Below are 20,361 nucleotides of genomic sequence, written 5' to 3'. Positions count from 1 at the left end.
CGTGACAGGGGGTGGTGCCGCAACCTCCCCATCGACCCTACCTTGAGTGTGACAGGGGGCGGTGCCTCAACCCCCCAATCGGCCCTACCCTGAGCATGACTGAGGGTGGCATTGCAACCTCCCAATCCACCCTGCTCTGTGAATGACAGGGGACGGCGCCCCAACTCCCCAATTGGCCCTGCTCTGAGCCCGACCAGGGGCTGCACCTAGGGATTGGGCCTGCCCTCTGCCACCCGGGAGCAGGCCTAAGCCAGCAGGGTGTTATCTCCCGAGGGGTCCCAGACTGCGAGAGGGCACAGGCCAGGCTGAGGGACCCCCACTTCCCCCCCCGAGTGCACAAATTTTTGTGCACCGGGCCTCTAGTTCTTAAATAATGAACTCTCCAGGAATCACTAGATAGCTAAGGAATAACTATAGAACAAAAGGAAAAGAATAAAATAAACCAAGAAAAAAAATCTGCTCTAGAGGCAACGAAAACAACTTCTGTAAATAAAAAAAATCCAGCTCTAGCCAGTTTGGCTCAGTGGATAGAGCGTTGGCCTGTGGACTGAAGTGTCCCAGGTTTGATTCTGGCTAGGGACACATGCCCGGGTTGCAGGCTCAATCCCAAGTGGGGGGCGTGCAGGAGGCAGCTGATCAATGATTCTCTCTCTCATCATTGATGTTTCTATCTCTCTCTCCCTCTCCCTTTCTCTCTGAAATCAATAAAAACATATTTTTAAAAAATTCAAAATTCAACTCTGATATATTTAGGAAGATTTGAGAAGATATTGCACTCATTACATAAAAAAGGAGGTATGGGAAACATATTTTTTAAAAATCTGATATATAAAAAAGGCTAATATGCTAAGTGTCCGACCATCTGACCAATTGCTATGACACACACTGACCACCAGGGGGCAGACACTCAACGCAGGAGCTGCTGTGACATGCACTGGCTATTTACAGAGACAGCACTGCAGACCTGGCACCCACAAAGCAACACTAGGCTTCCCCCAAGTGGGAAACAGGCCCCACCACCACCCCAGAGTGACATCCCACCAAATCGAAGCCGACGCTGTTGAGACAACATGGCACAAAATGTGACCCACAGTCCAGCCCAGCCCAGCCTGGAAACTGTAGCTGTGGGCACCAGGTAATAACGTCACGTAGGAATGCCCTGTTTCCTCTCCCTAGTGACTAGCCTCTTTGGAGTTTCTTCAGCCCAGGAACCTGACTTGCTTTATAGCCAGGTGCAGTTCAACCAAATGTTTGTCAAGCATTTTCCCATGCCTCATCTCATTTGATCCTTGCAGAAGTCCTGGAATAAGTAGATAGGAGACTCAATGGAATCCTATTTTCTTTTCATTCACTGGAAAACAGAGATTTAGAAAGCTAAGAAACTTGACCCAACTGAAAAAAAAGTAAGAAATGGCTGACCTTGAAAATGACTTCAAATTTTCTCACTGCACAGAATATAGTGAAACAATGCTGCAGTTAAATATTTTACCCTTTGTTCTCCCTGCGTGATCTACAATAATAATCTGCTTCGTGTTGATATTTACTGTGTTGATGACAATGCCTGAAAGAGAAGTTGCGGTGCGTCACTGGGCTGGAAAAAGTTTAGCTAAATCAGAAATCAGTTCTAATTAAGCAAGTTTATTCTATATAAATAAAAGGCTAAGTTGACTCGCACATGTGTGATACATATAAAGCTCTTGCTGGCGCCAATCGCACGCGTGTGTTTCAATCTGTCATTGTCGACTGTGAATTTGGTTGACACTTCTATTATAGAGAAAGAACAAATAGCAACATTAAAATATTTCTTCTAATTAATTTCCTTTCAATGTGCATGAATTCATGCACTGGACCACTAGTACATATTAGGAGGATATGAAGAAACTGAATGGAAATTGGTAGAATCACTATGGACCACAATTTGACACTATTTAATATATGTAAATTTCATCTGATAATAAAAAGCAAAAAAGTAAACAAAGAAAATTGAGAAAATATGAGAAAAGAATAATTAAATGAGTGCTTGATGTGATTACCAAATTACATGTGCTTAGAACATAGAGTAAAAAGGCAAATAGATAAAAGCATACAAGAAGATAATAGACATGTGAATCAAGCAAAGAATTACCTTAATGAGTTTCAAAACAACAGAGAAAAACTAAGGAGAATAAAAGTAAAACAGAATAGGCGAAAATTCCCCATAGATGAAGGGAAACATAAACCTTAAAATGAAAAAGTCTTATAATTTCAAGGAGGATAAATGAAAAAAGACTAACCTGAGACATTTATTCTAGCACCTTTGAATAAGTTCATTGCAAGGAGAATAAATTCACACCAAGATATATCATAATAATTTGGCTGGTGTGGTTCAGTGGTTGAGTATCGACCTATGAACCAGAAAGTAATGATTCCATTTCCTGTCAGGACATATACCTGGGTTGCAGGCTCGATCCCCAGTACAGGGTGTGCAGGAATCAGTGGATCAATGATTCTTTCTCATTATTGATGTTTCTATCTCTCTCTCTCCCTCACCCTTCCTCTCTAAAATTAATACTATATAATAAAAGAGAAACATGCAAATTAACTGTCCTTCCGCTACACTCAAGCCACACCCACCAGCCAATCAGGAGAGAGTATGCAAATTAACCCAACTAAGATGGTTGCGGCCATGGAGCTGGAGCGAGCAGGAGGCTTGGGTTGCCCCCTGTGATGGAGGAAGCCAAGCTTCCCACCTGCCCTGGCCGGCCCTGGGCTACGCTCAAGGCTACAAAGTTTCAATTATAGAAGATAAATAAATCCCAGATACCTGCTTACAGCCGGCTATGGCCTCTGCTCACGGTGGGGCTGGGAGCCTGGGTTGCCAGGGACCTGGCCTCCTCTCAAGGCTACAAAGTTTCAATTATAGAAGATAAATAAATCCCAGAAAAAGGAAAAATAAGAAAAAAAGGAGAGGCTGGGAGCTTGGGTGGCCGGGGGGGGGGGGGGGGGGCGTGGCCAGCCTGAAAACAGACATCAGCCCCTCACCCAGGCTGGCCAGGCACCCCAGTAGGGACCCCCACCCTGAAGGTGGTGTGGCCAACCTGAAAATGGCCATCAGCCCCTCACCCAGGCTGGCCAGGCTCCCCAGCGGGACCCCCACCCTGATCCACGACACCCTTCAGGGCAAACCAGCTGGCCCCCACCAGGCCTCTATCCTATATAATAAAAGGATAATATGCAAATTGACCCTAACAGCAGAACCACTGGGAATGACTGGTCACTATGACACACACTGACCACTAGGGGGCAGATGCTCAATGCAGGAGCTGCCCCCTGGTGGTCAGTGCACTCCCACAGGGGGAGCTCTGCTCAGCCACAAGCCAGGCTGATGGCTGCCAGCACAGTGGTGGTGGTGGGAGCCTCTCCCGCCTCCTCAGCAGCACTAAGGATGTCAGACTGCAGCTTAGGCCTGCTCCCCGCTGGCAAGTGGACATCCCCCGAGGGCTCCCAGGCTGCCAGAGGGATGTCTGACTGCCAGCTTAGGCCCGATCCCCCGGGAAGCGGGCCTAAGCCAGCAGGTGGTCATCCCCTGAGGGGTCCCAGACTGTGAGAGGGCACAGGCCAGGCTGAGGGACCTCCCCCCCCCCCCCCGCCCTGAGTGCACAAATTTTTGTGCACCGGGCCTCTAGTAAAAATATATTTAAGAAAGGTATATCGTAACAAATTTTCAAAAATGAGGCATAACTAAAAAATTTAATAATTTCTGAAGCAAACAAATAATTCTGGCACCAAAAAATTAAGATCAGACTGACATTTTCATCTTCTCATGAGCAACACTGAAGGTTAGATGGTGAATTCTTGGAAGATTTGGTTCCTATACCCAGCAAAACTATCAACCATAACAGCAACATGATAATATACAGCTATTCAAACAAATAAAAAATAAAACTACCACCCACTAAAAAATAAAATTACCACCCACATATCTTAGTTTCTTTAGAGGAGAAAAGCAAATAATAGAAGATGTTGGGTTAAAAATCATTGCAACTTACTCAAGAGTTCAATGAATGTAATCCAGGAAAGAAGCTGCACAAAAGGACTAGAATAGAATCTATTCAAATTAAACAGAAAGTGATTGGGATCCAAGGGAAACATCTTCAAGCACAGAAATGAAATGGAAGCTTCTCATACAAAGAATGAGAATACGTGGTGAAGAAAGTACAACATGGAAGGACTAGGTGACAAAAGCATATGTACCTCTTCCTCAAAATAAATCAGAAAGTCCTTTGTGAAAGTGTGGAGGGGTTAAAGACATTGTAAGAAGCACATGGTCCAAAAAATAAAGCACAGTAAAATATAATTTTTTGTCATTGTAGAGGAAGTAAAAAAGAATCAATTTGATGTTAATATTACAAATTGGACAACTTGTAAGTAAAGGTCCAGCTAAGAGAAGGTAGGAGCAGATTTGGTTTCTGAAGTGGTAAAGGATAAACTAGAGTTACTACTTTTCTTATTTTACCAAATAAGGAGCCAACATATATTTTTGAAATTTGATGTGAAAAAAAATTGAGTTTACATTTAGAACTAATCAATATGAAAACTAAATATTGTAATAACTATTTGTAGAAGAGACATTTGTGGATGATGTGGACTATCTTTAGTCAATTCAAAAAAAGAATTAGTAGTTGAACTAATTATGCAACATGCAAACCTAAAATTAGGTGAGGTTGAAAGTGGTTATCCCTGAAGAATAGAACTGAGGGGAAAAAAGGAGACACTAAACTGTTGCATTTTATTATGCAGTCCTTCTATAATATTTGATTACAATTAGATGCCTCTATCCCTTAGACACCTAAAAATCAAATTAACCAAATGAAGAAAATGCAAATTATTCAGAAACACACATTATTTAGCACAAAACATGTCATCGGTGTTTTGCTTTAAATGCCTCTTAGGCTCATGCATAAAAAATACACAGAGATTTTCTCACTTGGTGAATGGAAGAATGCTAGGGTAGTGGGGAAACAGCTGAGATGAGAGATCAGTTGAGGAATAACAACAATGTAAGCAATTATGTTTGAAAATTCATTCAGTCACCCATGTCTTGGAGACCTTAGACAACCTGCCAGGTGGTTTTCCAGTTGTCAAGCTAATTATAGTGAACAAGACACAATCTGTGCCCTCAAAGAATCTGGAGTTGAAATGACTCAAATTGGAGAATAAAGGGAAAAAAATGGGCAAAAGATAATAAAACAGTTTACACGTTTCAACGAGCAAATGAAACTAGTTCATTAATTTGATATACTTCCCCTCAAGAAGTCGTTTTTCTGTCCCAAACAAAAGCAGGGACATCGGGTCCTTGTAAATGCAACTAGTTAGGATTCGAAAGTAGCTCCCACCTGTTCGCTTCCTTCCACTCTACAAGGAAATTACATCTCAGTCATTGACTAAACCAGTGGTTCTCAACCTTCTGGCCCTTTAAATACAGTTCCTCATGTTGTGACCCAACCATAAAATTATTTTCGTTGCTACTTCATAACTGTAATGTTGCTACTAGTATGAATCGTAATGTAAATATCTGACATGCAGGATGGTCTTAGGCGACTCCTGTGAAAGGGTCGTTCGACCGCCAAAGGGGTCGCGACCCACAGGTTGAGAACCGCTGGAAACCTTTGCCAACCAGAAACAAACCAAAGCAATTGTTCCCATCTGTGATGAGCAACAGGGCCATTTCCACCTTCTCCAACCCCCTCTTTAGTCTTCCTCTGAAGCAGGGATTCCTTTCAGAGGACTCGGGTAAACGTGTGCAGGGATGGGGACCAAGCAGAGTAAGCAGCCCGCAGCCTGGCGGGTCCGCTCAGCCTCTCCCTGCGGTAGGCGGGGCCCCTCGCTGCACCTGCCAGGCTCTACAGCCCCACCCACGACGACCAATACCAGCAGGAAACCCCAATACCTGCCTCAGAGTCTGGGGGCGCAGGCGGACACCGAGACAAGGGGAAGGAGCTTCTACACAGGGCCCCAGGGCTGTCTCTCTGGCGGGGGTCGCCGCTACTGCTTAGGGCACCGGGGCCTGCATGTCAGGTGCGGCTGCAAAAGGGGCGGCCCCGGGAGCGCCCGCAGCTCGCACGGTCCGGAGGCTGCGTGCCAAGCCGGCGGAGGTGCCCGGCTCCGAACCCGGGAGAGGCGCGAGCCCGGCCCTCACCCTGACAGCTCCCCGTCCCCCCACGCCCTCCTCTTGGCCCGGGCGTTTCCTCTGACCTCACGGCCGCCGCGCCGCGCCGCGCCAAGGACGAAAGACCCCGACGCCCGGCGTCTTGCCCGTTGCCCAACGGAGCGAGAAAACGTCGCGACCGAGGAAGAGGGCCAGGGTGGTGGCGTTCCTGCATGGCATTCCGGAAGCGCGGCGTGGCTGCACCCAAGAGGGGGGGGTGGCACCACGGATTGCAAGGTGAGTCCGTGGGGCGCTCAGGCGTTTCGGTGGGACACCTCGTTGGGTCCTTTCTCGCCGCCGTCGCCTGCGGGAGACTCCCAGCTCCGGGCGGAGGCTGACCGGGTTCCCGGGGCGCTGATTCATGTGAGTGACGTCTTCGGGGGTCTGGGGTGGGCCGGTTGCGATCGTGGGGTCCCCGGTTCCCTAACCAGCCCGCGGGAGGTGAGAGCCGGCCTGCGGGTACCAGTGGGAAGCCCGCTCTCACACGCACCCATCTGGGCGAGAGGAAGTAGGGAAGATCCGGGGGCGTTTTGAAGGAGCCAAGTTTGGGAAATGGGATGCGGGGTGGAGGGAAGCGATGCTTTCGTATATTCACAACATGTTTATTTTAGTGCGCGCTTGTGTGTGTCAAAGGACTGTGATGGTGACGTGGGGCGGGGGGGGGAAGGGGGGAGGGCAGGAATTCATTCATTTGTTGAGCCCACTATGTTCCAGGCACTGGGAACAGAGCAATGAACAAAACAGACCCAAATTCATGCTTCCCCGGCTTAACATTCTATCGAGGACGACAAGGGCTAAACAAAGTTACGAAAAACACACCATATTTTATGTTGTAATGATCGCTAAAGAGCAAAATAAAGCCGAGAAGGAAGATAAAGATTGAAATTTTAGTGTGGCCAGGGAAGGTCTCACTGAAAAAGTGGCTATCCTACAGCAGAAGAGCGGACAGAGGGGAGAGGATTAACCATACAGAAATCTTGGTGACGTGCAGCCAGGCAGAGCGACCGGCCATCGCTAAAGCAATGAAGCAGAAACTCGCCTGAACAGCGAAAATCTTGTGGGTCAGAGTTGAGTGATTTTGTTAAAGCTGGAGACAAAAGTCAGGGACAGCAGGAGCGGGTCCTTGAAGGATCTTGAGGGCATCTAAGCCATGGGCAGGTTTGGAGTGCTAGAATCTGACTTCATTTTTATTTCTTTTTTTAAGTATGTTTATTGATTTCAGAGAGGGAGAGGAAGAGAAAGATAGAAACATCAGTGATGAGAGAGAATCACTGATAGGCTGCCTCCTGCGTGCCCCCAACTGGGGATGGAGACCGCAATCCGGGCCTGTGCTCTTGACTCAAACTGGGGACCCTTCAGTCCTCAGGCTGAAACTCTATCCACTGAGCAAAACCAGCTAGGGCCTGACTTCATTTTTAAAAAGATCTCACTGGCTGCTATCATCAGATAGACTGAAGCGGGGCCAGGATGGAGGAAAGATCATTAGGAGACCTTTGCAGCAATCCAGAGCATACATGATGGTGGCTTGAGGCGGGCTGATAAGAAATAGCCAGTCATTTCTTAGTGTTTTTATTGCTTTCAGAGAGGAAACGGGGAGGGAGAGAACGTATAGAAGCATCACTGATGAGAGAATCATTGTCAGCTGCCTCTTGTTCACTCCCTGCTGGGTATCCAGCCCCAAACCCAGGCATATATATCCTGACCAGTAAATGAACCATGACCTGGTTCATAAGTCCATGCTCAACCCCAAGCCACACTTGCTGGGCATATTCTTAGTGTTTTTAATTTTGATAGGTAAGAGTATTAATGATTGGTGAGTTAATTTTTTTTAATTAGACTTGGGAAAGACTTTTTAAAAATGAATTGTGGTGTGTCATAGAGTGGCAGTCTGAAGGCAGTGTTGGTCTGACACCTCTCAGGACCCCAGGGTAGGCCCCACCCCAGCCTCTCTTGTCTAACTTCCTACCTAACAGTTCTATTCCAGGTCAGGGCACATACCCAGGTTGTGATGCCTTCCCTGCTGACCCTGGGCAACCATTGATGTGTCTCACTTCCTCCATTTCTCTTTCTCTCTCTGGAATACATGAAAAACATATTCTCAAATGTGGATTTTAAAAATAATAATAATAAAAGAGGTCTTTCAATAAATGATACAGATCTGACTAAGTGATAAGAAAACATTGAGTTATCAGCAGTGGCCTTTTTTGTTTACATAAAATAATAGGGCATCGTGTTATTGGAGCCATTTTGCAATTGACAGTATCTTAGATTTGATGAAATGTGGTAAAGTATCTGAGATTATAAGTGTTTACCTAATTGTAATTCTGAAACAGTAGAATCGGATGTCTTTGGGAATCAGAGAGACAATTTTAAATACCTTTAGAGATCCTATACTATAAGGTAAAATTTAAAACCTGAACTTAAAACTTCCATTTCAAAACAATACCTTACTTGTTTATATTTAGTTCCTAACATAGAGAGCCTGAGGCAGGGGATTATTTAAAAGAAATTACTGGCAATTTAGAATCAGAGTGGGGAAGACTACTGAGAAGATTGCTGAGGTAAAGGGAAGTCATTCAGAAATGATAAGAATTTCAGGAATAATCTTTTATATGTGTGTTTTAATGTTTAGGATGCAGGTTAAATTCATATATTTGGTAAAATCAGCTTCAACTTTATGTCTATTATAAACTGAGCACATAGCTCAAAATTAGGGACTATAAGTAAAATTAAGGTTGTGAACTTTATTTTTTAGTGATTTGGCAGGTAACATAAATGGAAGACAACAGGGAGTGGTGAAGTCTGTTTTGCCTTGCTTAAAAGCATTTCCTTTCAGTTACAGACACTTTTAACCCTGGAATATAAAGGCAACCCTAATCTGTGTGGTGATAGTTGTAATCCCAACAGGCCAGTGATCAGGAACAAAGTCTGAAGAACATAAAGTACAGGTCAAAGAGATAGATGAAATAGATGCCAAGGAAGTAGGTGAAATCAGGTGATAAGTATCCTTCATTTTTTAAATTAAGAAAATGAAGGGCAAAAAATATAAGGGAAGCATAGATACATAAATTTTTCAAAAAAAAAATCAATGAATAAAATATCCTCAAGTAAAGCTTAACAAAAATAAATAGATACATACATACATTCTTCTATACAATAAAAGCCTAATATGCAAATTGTCTCCTCCACCGGGAGTTCGGCCGCTCACTATGACGTGCACTGACCACCAGAGGATAGCACAGAACATGGCGGTTGTCAGTGATGTGGCGCTGACAGCAGGCAGCAATGGAGGCACTGCTGGCCCTGATGGGGGCCCCGACGAGAGCAGGACCACAGTGGGATGGTGGAGCAGGTTAGTGGGTGGTGCCAGGCCAAGGCAGGTGCAAGCAGAGCCTGATAGCCCCACAGACGGTGACCAGTGGCAGTGGCGGGGGGCAGGGCACTGAGGGAGCTGGGTGAGGGCCCGTTGACTCAGGTGGAAGGGAGTGCCCTGCAGCCCAGGTGCTGCCCAGGGCCCAGAGGTCAGCTGGGACCTGCCCTTCCACGCCAGACGCTCACGCTTTGATCGCCGGACAGGCCTAGGGGCCTCACCTGTGCACGAATTTCGTGTACCAGGCCTCTAGTAGTAAATAAAAGAACTGGTACATAACAGTTCTCAGCTCCAGCTCAAGACAAAGCAATCCAGAATAAACCATACATACCAATTAGACAAAGGTACACAACTGGCCATAAACACCAAGAAAAAAATTGTTTTATGAGAATGATGTATACTGCTCTGATTTAAGGGAAGGGGGAAAAATTCACTGAATTCTTTCTGCCCAATTTTGCTAAGATCCTAAAACAACTCTAAAAAATAGTGTATTAAAAAAATTTCAACAAAACATAAATTTTAGAGCACCTGAATTTGAAATTTGAGAATACTCTGCATTCTGACTACTAATGAACAGTCCTCATTTCGTTATGCAATAATTAATAATTTTCCTAGTCTCCATAAATTATGCTATATAACATAGTAATATATTAGGTTACTTTATTTTTTAATTCTCACCCAAAGATATTTCTTCCATTGATTTTTTTAGAGAATGGAAGGCGGGCAGGGGGAGACACATTCATTGGTTTCCTCCTGCATGCGCGCCTCCCCCCCCCGCCAGGAGGCTGGGGATTGAACCTGCAACTGAGATACATGCCCTTGACTGGGAATCGAACCCAAGACTCTGTGGTCCTCAGGCCATCACTCTAACCACTGAGCAAAACCAGCCAGGGCATATTAGGTTACTTTCAGCTGCCACTATATCAACAATACTACACAAAAGAAGCCCCATTAAAAGAGTATCTTAGGACAATAATTTCTCTAGCAATAATCAAGTTTTGGGGGCAAAATATAATTCTGTGTAATAAAGAGCTAATATGCAAATGGTCATCACGCCCTCATGCCATAACGGCTCTGACGCTCAACACCGGGGAGAGAGGAATGTGGACCAGCCAGGCACAAATGAGCTCCTGAGAGAGGAATGGGATCCAGCCAGGCACAAATGAGCTCGTGAGAGAGGAATGGGATCCAGCAAGGCACAAATGAGCTCGTGAGAGAGGAATGGGGACCAGCCAGGCTGCGGCCCGGGAGGGGAACAAGCCGCATGCCCGGTAGTCCTGGGTGCCAGCAGCTGCACCTGCGCCTGCAGCCTGGGAGAGGGACAAGCCGCCCGCCCTGTGGTCCCAGGCGCCAGCAGCTAGGACTGCGGCCCGGGAGAGGGACAAGCTGCCTGTCCCTCTGTCTTGTGCACCAGCAGCTGAGGCTGCGGCCTGAGAGAGGGACAAGCCCCGCAGTCCTGGGCTCCAGGGGCTGTGCCTGCGCCTGCGGCCCAGGAGAGGGACAGTCCGCAGGCCCCACAGTCCCCGTGGTCCTGGGCGCCAGTGGCTGCACCTGCGGCCCGGGAGAAGGACAGGCCGCCCGCCCCACAGTCACGGTAGCTAGTGCCTGCGGCTGTGGCCTGGGAGAGGGATAGCCGCCTGCCCCACCATTCTGGGCGCCTGCGCCTATGGCCTGGGCGAAGCTGCCCACCCACGGTCCCCTGCGACTGCGGCTGGCCAGAGGGAGGGAAGCCTGGGTCCCGGGTGTCTGTGACAGGCTGGAGGAGGAAATCGTGGGTCCCGGGTGTGGGCCAAGGCAGAGGCAGTTAGGGGCGATCAAGCCAGCAGGGGAGCAGTTAGGGGCAATCAGGTCGGTAGGGGAGCAGTTAAGGGCAATCAGGCAGGCTGGCAGAGGTGGTTAGGGGCGACCAGGCAGGCAGGCAGAGAGGTTAGGGGTGATCAGGCAGGCAGGCAGGCGAGTGGTTAGGAGCCTGTGGCCCTGGATTGTGAGAGGCAGTCGGACATCCTCCAAGGGGTCCTGTTTTGGAGAGGGTGCAGGCCGGGCTGACGCCCCCCCCCCCCCCCCCCCGTGCATGAATTTCTTGCACCAGGCCTCTATTTTAAGAATAACTATATAACATACGAGCTGCTAACCAGTGTCCACTTTTTCTCTACTCCTAAATAACTGGTTATCTTGGCAAAATTACTTATGATCCCAATATTTAAAAAAAAAAAAATTCTTGTGAGATATTTTAGATTAGTTTCTAGTCAGGTCTATGTGTTGACATGACTTTTGTCAAATGCTAAGCGCTATTATTGTTTTTAGAATTAGAAGTTCTGGGAAGTTTTCCAGTACTTGTTGATTAACTATTATTAGATTTTTCAATAATATAAGTACAATGCATAAGTTTATGCCAATGTTTTCTACTAATATGCAAATAATGATTACGAGCCCTGAAAGAAGAGTGTAGGTTTGTTTGTTTTTTTAGTTTTGTTTTTCTTTTGAATCCTCACCCTAGGATATTTTTACATTGATTTTTAGAGAGAGTGGAAAAGAGAGGGAAAGACAGAGAGAAGCATTGATGTATTGAGAGGAACACATAAATTGGTTGTCTCCTGCACGCACCCAACCAGGACCCGGGCTGGAGAGGAGCCTTCAACCAAGGTACATGCCCTTGACCAGAATTGAACCCAGGAACCTTTGGTTCACAGGCTGGCACTCTGTTCACTGAGCCAAACTGGTTAGGGCTGATTAACCATTTTTAATGTGAAGTACTTGGCAGTTTAGCATGATTAATTAATCTCAGAATTTTTGCTTATATGCATTTTTCCGTACATGACAGTATGTTTTCTAATTTCTATGAATTATTATAAAATTAAAATTCTAATTTCTTTTACAAGGACACAGTAAAAGAAATTAGAATTTTATTGACATTACTTCTAAGTAAGCGTATGATTAATATTGATGTTTTCCTAATTGTTGATCTTTTAATATTTGTCCTTCCTAATCACGTTTCTCCTTAACATTATACATAATTAAGTAAATAGTAGGAATATGCAATATGCAAAAATAACATATAAGAAGGAATTCAGCAATTCTTTGGAACACAGGTATGGTACTTGGTTATAGCTTAGTTAAGGTTATTGCTATTCTTTTCCTTTTGTATTTCTGTCTTGTGTGATAATGTTCTGCAGTATTTTAATGCTTTCTTTAAAACTTTACATCCTTAAAATTCTGTCTTTGGTTTGGTTTGTAGGAAAAGTGGGTTTTTTTGTAACACTGATCTGATACAGTAGAAAACATTTTTCTTTTTAGATTGCTTGTTCACAGTGCCCTGTAAAATAAATTTATTCCTTCAACAGTATAATTTATCACTTTTATTTTTTCATTTAGGATTTTCTGCCGTTTCTTGGCAAAAATGGCAACCAATGATGCTGTTTTGAAGAGACTAGAACAGAAAGGTGCAGAGGCAGATCAAATTATTGAATATCTTAAACAGCAAGTTGCTCTTCTTAAGGAAAAAGCAAGTAAGAAAAATTTAAACTTTCTAAGAAGATACTTAAAATGAATTCATATGTTGACAGACCAAGAAAAAGTGTGTATTACATAAATTATTACATTATCTTGATGATAACTTTTATATTCCTTTAATATTTTAATTTGGAATGAAATGATAGTCTAGAATTAAGATAAATTAGAATTGATATATAGTGAATGTATGATATATAGAGGAAACAATGTATTATTTTCAGATTTCTGGAGGAAATAACACTTAAAATAATTTGGCATAGAATTAGAGATTAAAAATGAAGGAAAATTGGTGAAATCAAATATGTACTGAAGCTTGTATAGAAGAGAATGTATACTTAAAATTATTTTTAAATTGATTTGAGAGAGAGAGAGGAAAGGAGGAGAGAGAAACATTGATATACTGTTCCACTTGTTTATGCATTCGTTGGTTGTTTCTTGTATGTGCCCTAATTGGGGATCAAACCTGCAAATTTGTTGTATCGGGATGACACTAACCCAACTCACCTACCTGGCCAGGGGTGAGAATGTATACTTTTATATTACTCCTATGGCATTGTCTGAAATGATTTTTAATTTTTTTCCATACTTATTTATATTTTACCTAAAAATTGCTATGATGTGTATAAAAATATCAAATCTAAATTTCTGCTTGTAGGATTTAGGTTGAGCTTTGTTTTGTTTGTTTAAATATATTTTATTTTTCAATAGCCAATGTTATTCTTGTAATGAAAATTCCAAAATCTTTATCTAGTATATGTTAGGACATCCGGCATTCCTAGTCCCAACCCAGTAAATGCCAGGAATAATTCCCATTATTTTGAAAATCCCTCAGGCTTTTAAAATTCCACATTGGGAGCGCTACCAACCTCACTAAGAATCATTGTTTTTCTTTTATATTTTTGTATATCCAATTGCTCACCTTTAACACACATCTATATTATGTCTTGAGCAAATTTTTGTAGCTATTTCACTCATTAAATGTTTGCTCACTTAAGCTTCTGAGACATTAAGTATAAAGGGTTATTTAGGTATTTTTACAAGGTAATGACCAAAAAAAATGAGAATAGTTTTTTCTTGTTTGGTAATTAGATCTCAGACTTTTAAAAATTAAATAATTTAATATATCTAATATTTATCTCTCTTACAGTCTTATCTGTTATTGACACTTTGAGCAAGATTGTTAAATTTTCATAAGCATCTTTACAGAAGCTAGAAAAATGATTCATAAAACCTTTTCTATTCTATTATTTTGCAGATTATCTTTTCTCTCTTTTAAATAACATGTTGTTTTAATAATACTAAACTCTGATGTAAAGAAACTGGCCAAAAAAACTTTTGCTTATTAGAATTATCCTGCCTATGTGTATACTGGCTATACCCTCTTTTCAAGTAGTATTCATAAGGAACCGTTTAGAAAACACTGCTATACTTAACTAGATTTTCTTCATCTTAGTTTTGCAGTCGACTTTGAGAGAAGAGAAGAAACTTCGAGTTGAAAATGCTAAATTGAAGAAAGAAATTGAAGAATTGAAGCAAGAGCTAATTCAGGCAGAAATTAAAAATGGAGGTGATTAAATATCGAAATGACATAGTTTTACTTAAAATAATAATTATTTATTTTATTGTTTATTAATTTAGGTATTATGCTTTTTTAAAATTTTATTTTACCCTCATAGCATCCTGTCTTGCATATTTGTCCTCCTTTACAGAAGGAAAAATGGAGATACAGAAAAGCCACATGACCTGGCCTGAGATTATGCAAAAAACAGCAAAGCTGGGGTTCAAAACCTATGCTTTTAACTCTGTGCTATGCTTCAACTTGCCCATCACCATTCCCTATTTAATTACTGACAATAAGTCATAATAACATTTAGTTAATATTTATTAAGTTTTAATATATTCTAGGCACTGTGTTGGTAGTTGTTTCACATACATTATGTATTTTATGCTTAAAATTAAGTGTATATAAATACCCTTGATTACATGAGGAATTTGAAACTTAGAAATATAATTTGTATGAACTTGTACAGTTTTTAAATTATCAAAATAGATAATTATCATTTCAACTATTATAAATAAAATTAAAAATTTTATTGAATTACTTTAAAGGAGTCTAGATAAATTTACATTATTATGAAACACTAATAATAATAGTCCTATTACAATTTCAAAGTATCATGCACAAAGCCATTTGGTTATATGATAGAAAATTCTTCTTTGGTGAGTTAAGGAATTCCAAGTATACTTACTGCTTTCTTTTGACCATCATTCTGTAAGTGAATTATTTTGAATACTGTAGTATGAACTCCTCTACCCTTAGTGAGTTACATTAAAGTAAGTAAAAACTAATAATGTATGCTTAAAACTACCATCTAGAGAGAATTTCATTTGTTAGTGAAAAATTTGAGGCTAGTTAATGTTTTCCAAGACTAAGAGATTTGGAATACAGTGAAATAGTATCAATATATTAACAGTTCAAATATTATCAATATAATAAAAGTTTTTAATATTGCTGAAGAAATTTTTTTAAAAACGTTTTTTTTTTGAAGTAAAATTAATTCTGATACAGAAATGCCTAATATTAATACACTTACTCAGTTGATTGTTCAGTATAAACAAAACCTGTGTGATAAACATGCTCTCTTACTGAACCATAAGAGAGAGTCCCCGGAGATAGATTTCCTTAGTACCAATTCTATTCCCCTATTCACCGTGTATGTGGTGGGCCGATTTTTTAACTTCTGTCTGGCTCACGATGATCATTTGTTAGTGGGAATATGAATAGAAATTGCTGCTTAAGGTATTCGTGAGAATGTATGAGTTAATTCATGTAATACATTTTGAAAAGTGTCTGCGACATAGTGAATCCATAATTTTTAAAAAAATCCATAATACATTTTAGCTATTATGTTATCTGTAATTTCTTCAGTTTAATCATTAGTGATTAAAGGAGAAACATGCATCTACTGTATTCTTTTATCATGTTTAAAATTTAGTTAATTTTTTGGCAACCTTTTTACAATCTCGGACAAATAGAGACCTGATAATCATATACTGTGAATTTCTCTTTTTAAAACAGTTTATATTTGTGATTCACAATTTCATAGTTTTTATCTTATTTGTCGGTTTAATGTAAATGGCATTAACCTATTTTATTTTCTGTTTTAGTGAAACAAATACCATTTCCATCTGGTACTCCACTGCAAGCTAATTCCATGGTTTCTGAAAATGTAATACAATTTATGCCAATCACACCCATATCTTCTGGTGCCAAAGAACAGATACAAGGAGGAGGAGGAGAAGAAAAGAAGGTGAAAGAGAAACTTGAAAAGAAAGGTATTTTACTTTAAGGTTATTTGGCTCTTGACTGGTTTATTGAATCTCAACATTTTTTATAATAATGATGTCAGAAAGAAGGTTCAGACTTTCATGAACTAGAATAAAGTTAGAAACAGTATGATATTGGAACTCAGAAGCTGGACCCTTAAGGATGCGTGAAGGTTGATCAGGTCGACAGGATAAGAGTATGGCATTTGAGGTATAGGAACCAGCATAACTAAAAACATAGAATGTAGAGATTAAGTATAGAAGCCCATATGTAATCTAGTGTGACTGAATTTTTTGTAAATTTTTGGGGGGCTCATTTAGAAAAGTCACAGGTGCAAAGTTGTGAAGATAGGAAAAGGATATTCTAGTCAAAGTATAATTCCTGAACTAAGGCATGGGGATGTTCAAGTTTTAGAATAGGCTGAATCATTGTTTTATGCCTGCTTCTTAATAAATTTTATAAAGTGGAGGAATTAGTCTGAATTGCTTTCATTGTAACCATACCACCTAATGATAAAATGATGTAGGAGAGGATGTATAGCCCCTATCTACTTATACTTATCAGTATGTTTAACTGATGAGAGAAACATTTCATCAGGGAAATTATATTTGTAGTTCGTTCCATCAGTTGGCTACAGAGTATGGCATTCTTTCTAAATATAGTATGTCTCACTTTCTAAAGACTCACAGTAAAAATTGTAAAAGATTTTCTACAGCTCTGTTTCAGGGAAATGCAAATTTTTTTTTGTAAAGGGCCAGTTAGTAAATATTTGAGCTTTACAGGCTCTGTGACAACTATGCACCTCTGTCATAGTGTAAAACCTGTCATAGACGATATGTATATGAACAAACATGGTTGTGTTCAAATAAAACTTTGACAGAAACAGCATGCTGGATTTGGCCCATAAACTATAGTTTACCAACTTTTTGTCCCTTTAACTGGAGATAAAGGTAGTTATTCAACAGAGAAATAGCTAAAATAGGGCTCAAGATGCTATGACTTGGATAAATAATTATTTCCTTTGTTATTTAAGTGAAGGCAGGATATAAACACTTTTTTTTCTTTTTAAGTTCATCGGTATCAATGTTATAAAGTGTTTTCTAGTTTATTTTTGTTTTACTTCTGATGTTTACCCATTTCTAAATATTCTTTAGGAGAGAAAAAGGAAAAAAAACAACAATCAGTAGCAGGAAGTGCTGACTCCAAACCAATAGATGTTTCCCGTCTGGATCTTCGAATTGGTTGTATCATCACTGCTAAAAAACATCCTGATGCAGATTCTTTGTATGTAGAAGAAGTAGATGTTGGAGAAGCAGCCCCAAGGACAGTTGTCAGTGGCCTGGTGAATCATGTTCCTCTTGACCAGGTAATTTGTACAACTAACTTCTGCGTACACATGATGCTTTCATTTCCTCTTTCTTTAGATGTTTTTTCCATATAATTTTGTATTAGATGACCAACAACAGCAGCCAGTATTGATTAGTTCAATTGATTAGTTTGAATGTGATGAATTACACAAAAAAGTACAGAAACTCTTGCAAAAAATCCATATATTAGGATTTGACTCATAAGGATGAAAAGAAGATACATTTTTCTCAATTAAAAAATGTTTTTAGTTTGGTGTATGTAAAATACTGTGTTTAGGTGTGTGTATCATCATTGTTTCTCATGGAATTTTATTATTCCTCGATTTTTTAAAATCACTGTTATATAAACCTAGGAAACACCCAATCTAAAAGTAAAATAACAGCCCTGGCTGAGTAGCTCAGTTGGTTAGAGCATCATCCTGATACACCAAGGTTGCAAGTTCTATCCCTGGTCAGGGCACATACAGTTTATGCAATTAATGCATAAATAAGTGGAACAATAAGTTAATGTTTCGCTCTTGCACTCTCCCCCCCCCCATACTCCCTCTACCACTTTCTCTGTCTCAAAATCAATCAATAAGATATTTTAAAAATATATAAATAAAAATAAAAGAACAGGTTTTATTTCTTTATAACTAAAGAAATATTTTCATACTTTAAGAGAAAACAGGAGAGGAAATCATGGAGATTGAACTGCAGATTTTAATGTTATTCCTTTAGTTGTTAAAAGTTAGATGTTTTGTACTTTGTTATTATTTAGGTATTTAAAAGTATAAAAATAAGTATTTTTTATACACATATGTATACAGCATATGTATATGTATGGTGATATATATATGTATTTCCAATGACAGTGGCATAAATTAAAGACAGTAATAGTTTTTAATTTGCTCTTTCAAGATATCTTATGGGTAATTTTAATCACCTACCTATTTTCTCTGCCCCATGGTACTTCAGGGATATTGCAAAGACCATAGACTTCAACATTGAGATAGTTCTGCCTCTCTATCCATTGCCAGCTCTGTTGCTTATTGAATTTGTGAACTTGGATAAATCTTTACATTTATTAATTCATCTTTCTAGATGCAAATATTTATTGAGCTCCTGCAGTGTACCAGAAACTGTATGCTAGACAAGGGACAAAGCAGTGAAATTAAGATGAAATTAATGATAGATTTGTTTGTGTTCATTTTTTAAATCCTTTTGTGAGGTTCACATACCTATGAGGACATCAGGAAATCATCTATAATAATAAAAGCATCATATGCTAATTAGACCAGACGTCCTTCCAGATAAAGCCAAAGCTGCGAGGGAAGTCTGGTCCCGGGTTCCAGAGGGAAGTCAGTGCTGGCAGCTGATGGAAGGAAGGGCCTACTCTTGCACAAATTTTGAGCAAGTCGGGCTTATAGTAACACAATATTATCCTAGATAATAAAAACCTAATACGCTAAGTGTCCGGTCGTCTGGTTGTCCGTTCAACCATCAAAGCATAATATGCTAATGATATGCTCAGGCTGCTCAACCGCTCACTATGATGTACACTGACCACCAGGGGGCAGTCAGTTGACCAGTCGCTATGATGTTCACTGACCATCGGGGGCAGACACTCCAACTGGTAGGTTAGCTTGCTGCTAGGGTTTGGCCAATCAGGACTGAGAGAGATGGACCAGACACACCCTGAAACCCTCCTGTGGTTCCTCCCTGGCTGGCCAACCTCCCCAGCCCAGATGGTGCACTGATGGGGTCCCTCAGCCTGGCCTGAGCCCTCTCGCAATCTGGGACCCCTCAGGGGATGTCGGAGAGCCCGCTTCGGCCCGATCCGGCCCGATCCGGCAGGCCAGGCCAAGGGACTCCACTGGTGCACAAATCAGGCCTCTAGTCTTATCTAATAAAAGAGTAATATGCAAATTAACCATCACTCCACAACAAAGATGGCGGCACCCATAGCGGCCGGGGTGGGACGCTGGCGGCAGTGCCCTGGCAACGCGAGCCCAGCAGGCAAGCACGGCCCACAGGCAGCACCCAGTGACGCAGGAGCAGCAAGCATGGCCCACAGGCAGCACCCAGCAGTGCCTGCTTGCCCATCGGCGTGGTATAGAGCAGGCAGGTTCCGCAGAGAGCAGAGAACAACGGGGAGCAGGCCTATGCTGTTAGTAGAACATTCCCTGAGGGCTCCTGGATTAGAGAGGGTGCAGGTCGGGCTGAGGGGACCCCCCCCCTTCACAAATTTCGTGCACTGGGCCTCTAGTGTTAAATAATAAATATCAAGAAAAAAATAAAATAGGGAAGAATCAAGGAAGAATTGATGCTAGGATGATGATGTCATTTTATATAAAGTAATTTAGGAAGTCCTTATAAAGAAGTGATCTTTAAGTAAAAGGTCTGAGAAAATAAGTCAAATGTCCATCTGGTAGAACAGCATTATAGATTGCTGAATCAAATGTATGCCTCTGATGTTCACTACAGCAAAGGAAGGGGGAATATTATGCAAGATGAAATCTGAGATAAGTTTGCCAAATAACATCGGGTCTTTTAGATCATTGTAAAGACTTTGGCTTTTATTCTGAAATGAAAACCATTAGAAGTTTTTTGAGTTAAG

General features: G+C 41.2%; 2 protein-coding genes across 6 annotated transcripts in view; one reads left to right on the top strand and one right to left on the bottom strand.

The window, feature by feature from the left end:
• The window catches only part of TBCK (TBC1 domain containing kinase), a 167,410-nt gene extending 161,156 nt beyond the window's left edge, over positions 1 to 6,254 (bottom strand). For 2 of the 3 annotated variants that reach the window (XM_036343978.1, XM_036343998.1), the window contains exon 1: positions 5,934 to 6,224. The gene's annotated coding sequence lies outside the window, so the exon portion shown is untranslated. The other variant, XM_036343987.1, reaches the window with a different exon arrangement.
• Positions 6,255 to 6,400: 146 nt separating this feature from the next.
• AIMP1 (aminoacyl tRNA synthetase complex interacting multifunctional protein 1) overlaps positions 6,401 to 20,361 on the top strand; it is a 28,363-nt gene continuing 14,402 nt past the window's right edge. The window contains exons 1-5 of one of the 3 annotated variants that reach the window (XM_036344033.1): positions 6,401 to 6,424; positions 12,930 to 13,063; positions 14,521 to 14,634; positions 16,236 to 16,403; positions 17,550 to 17,761. In XM_036344033.1, coding sequence (XP_036199926.1) covers positions 12,955 to 13,063; positions 14,521 to 14,634; positions 16,236 to 16,403; positions 17,550 to 17,761 — 603 coding nt within the window. In that variant the 5' untranslated portion in view covers positions 6,401 to 6,424; positions 12,930 to 12,954. Of the gene's footprint in view, positions 6,551 to 12,929; positions 13,132 to 14,520; positions 14,635 to 16,235; positions 16,404 to 17,549; positions 17,762 to 20,361 lie in introns of those variants that run through there. The other 2 variants (XM_036344012.1, XM_036344023.1) reach the window with 2 other exon arrangements.

This window comes from Myotis myotis, unplaced genomic scaffold (genome assembly GCF_014108235.1).
Source record: "Myotis myotis isolate mMyoMyo1 unplaced genomic scaffold, mMyoMyo1.p scaffold_m19_p_1, whole genome shotgun sequence".
NCBI classification, from domain to species: Eukaryota; Metazoa; Chordata; class Mammalia; order Chiroptera; family Vespertilionidae; genus Myotis; species Myotis myotis.
This window is presented reverse-complemented; position numbering and strand designations above follow the sequence as displayed.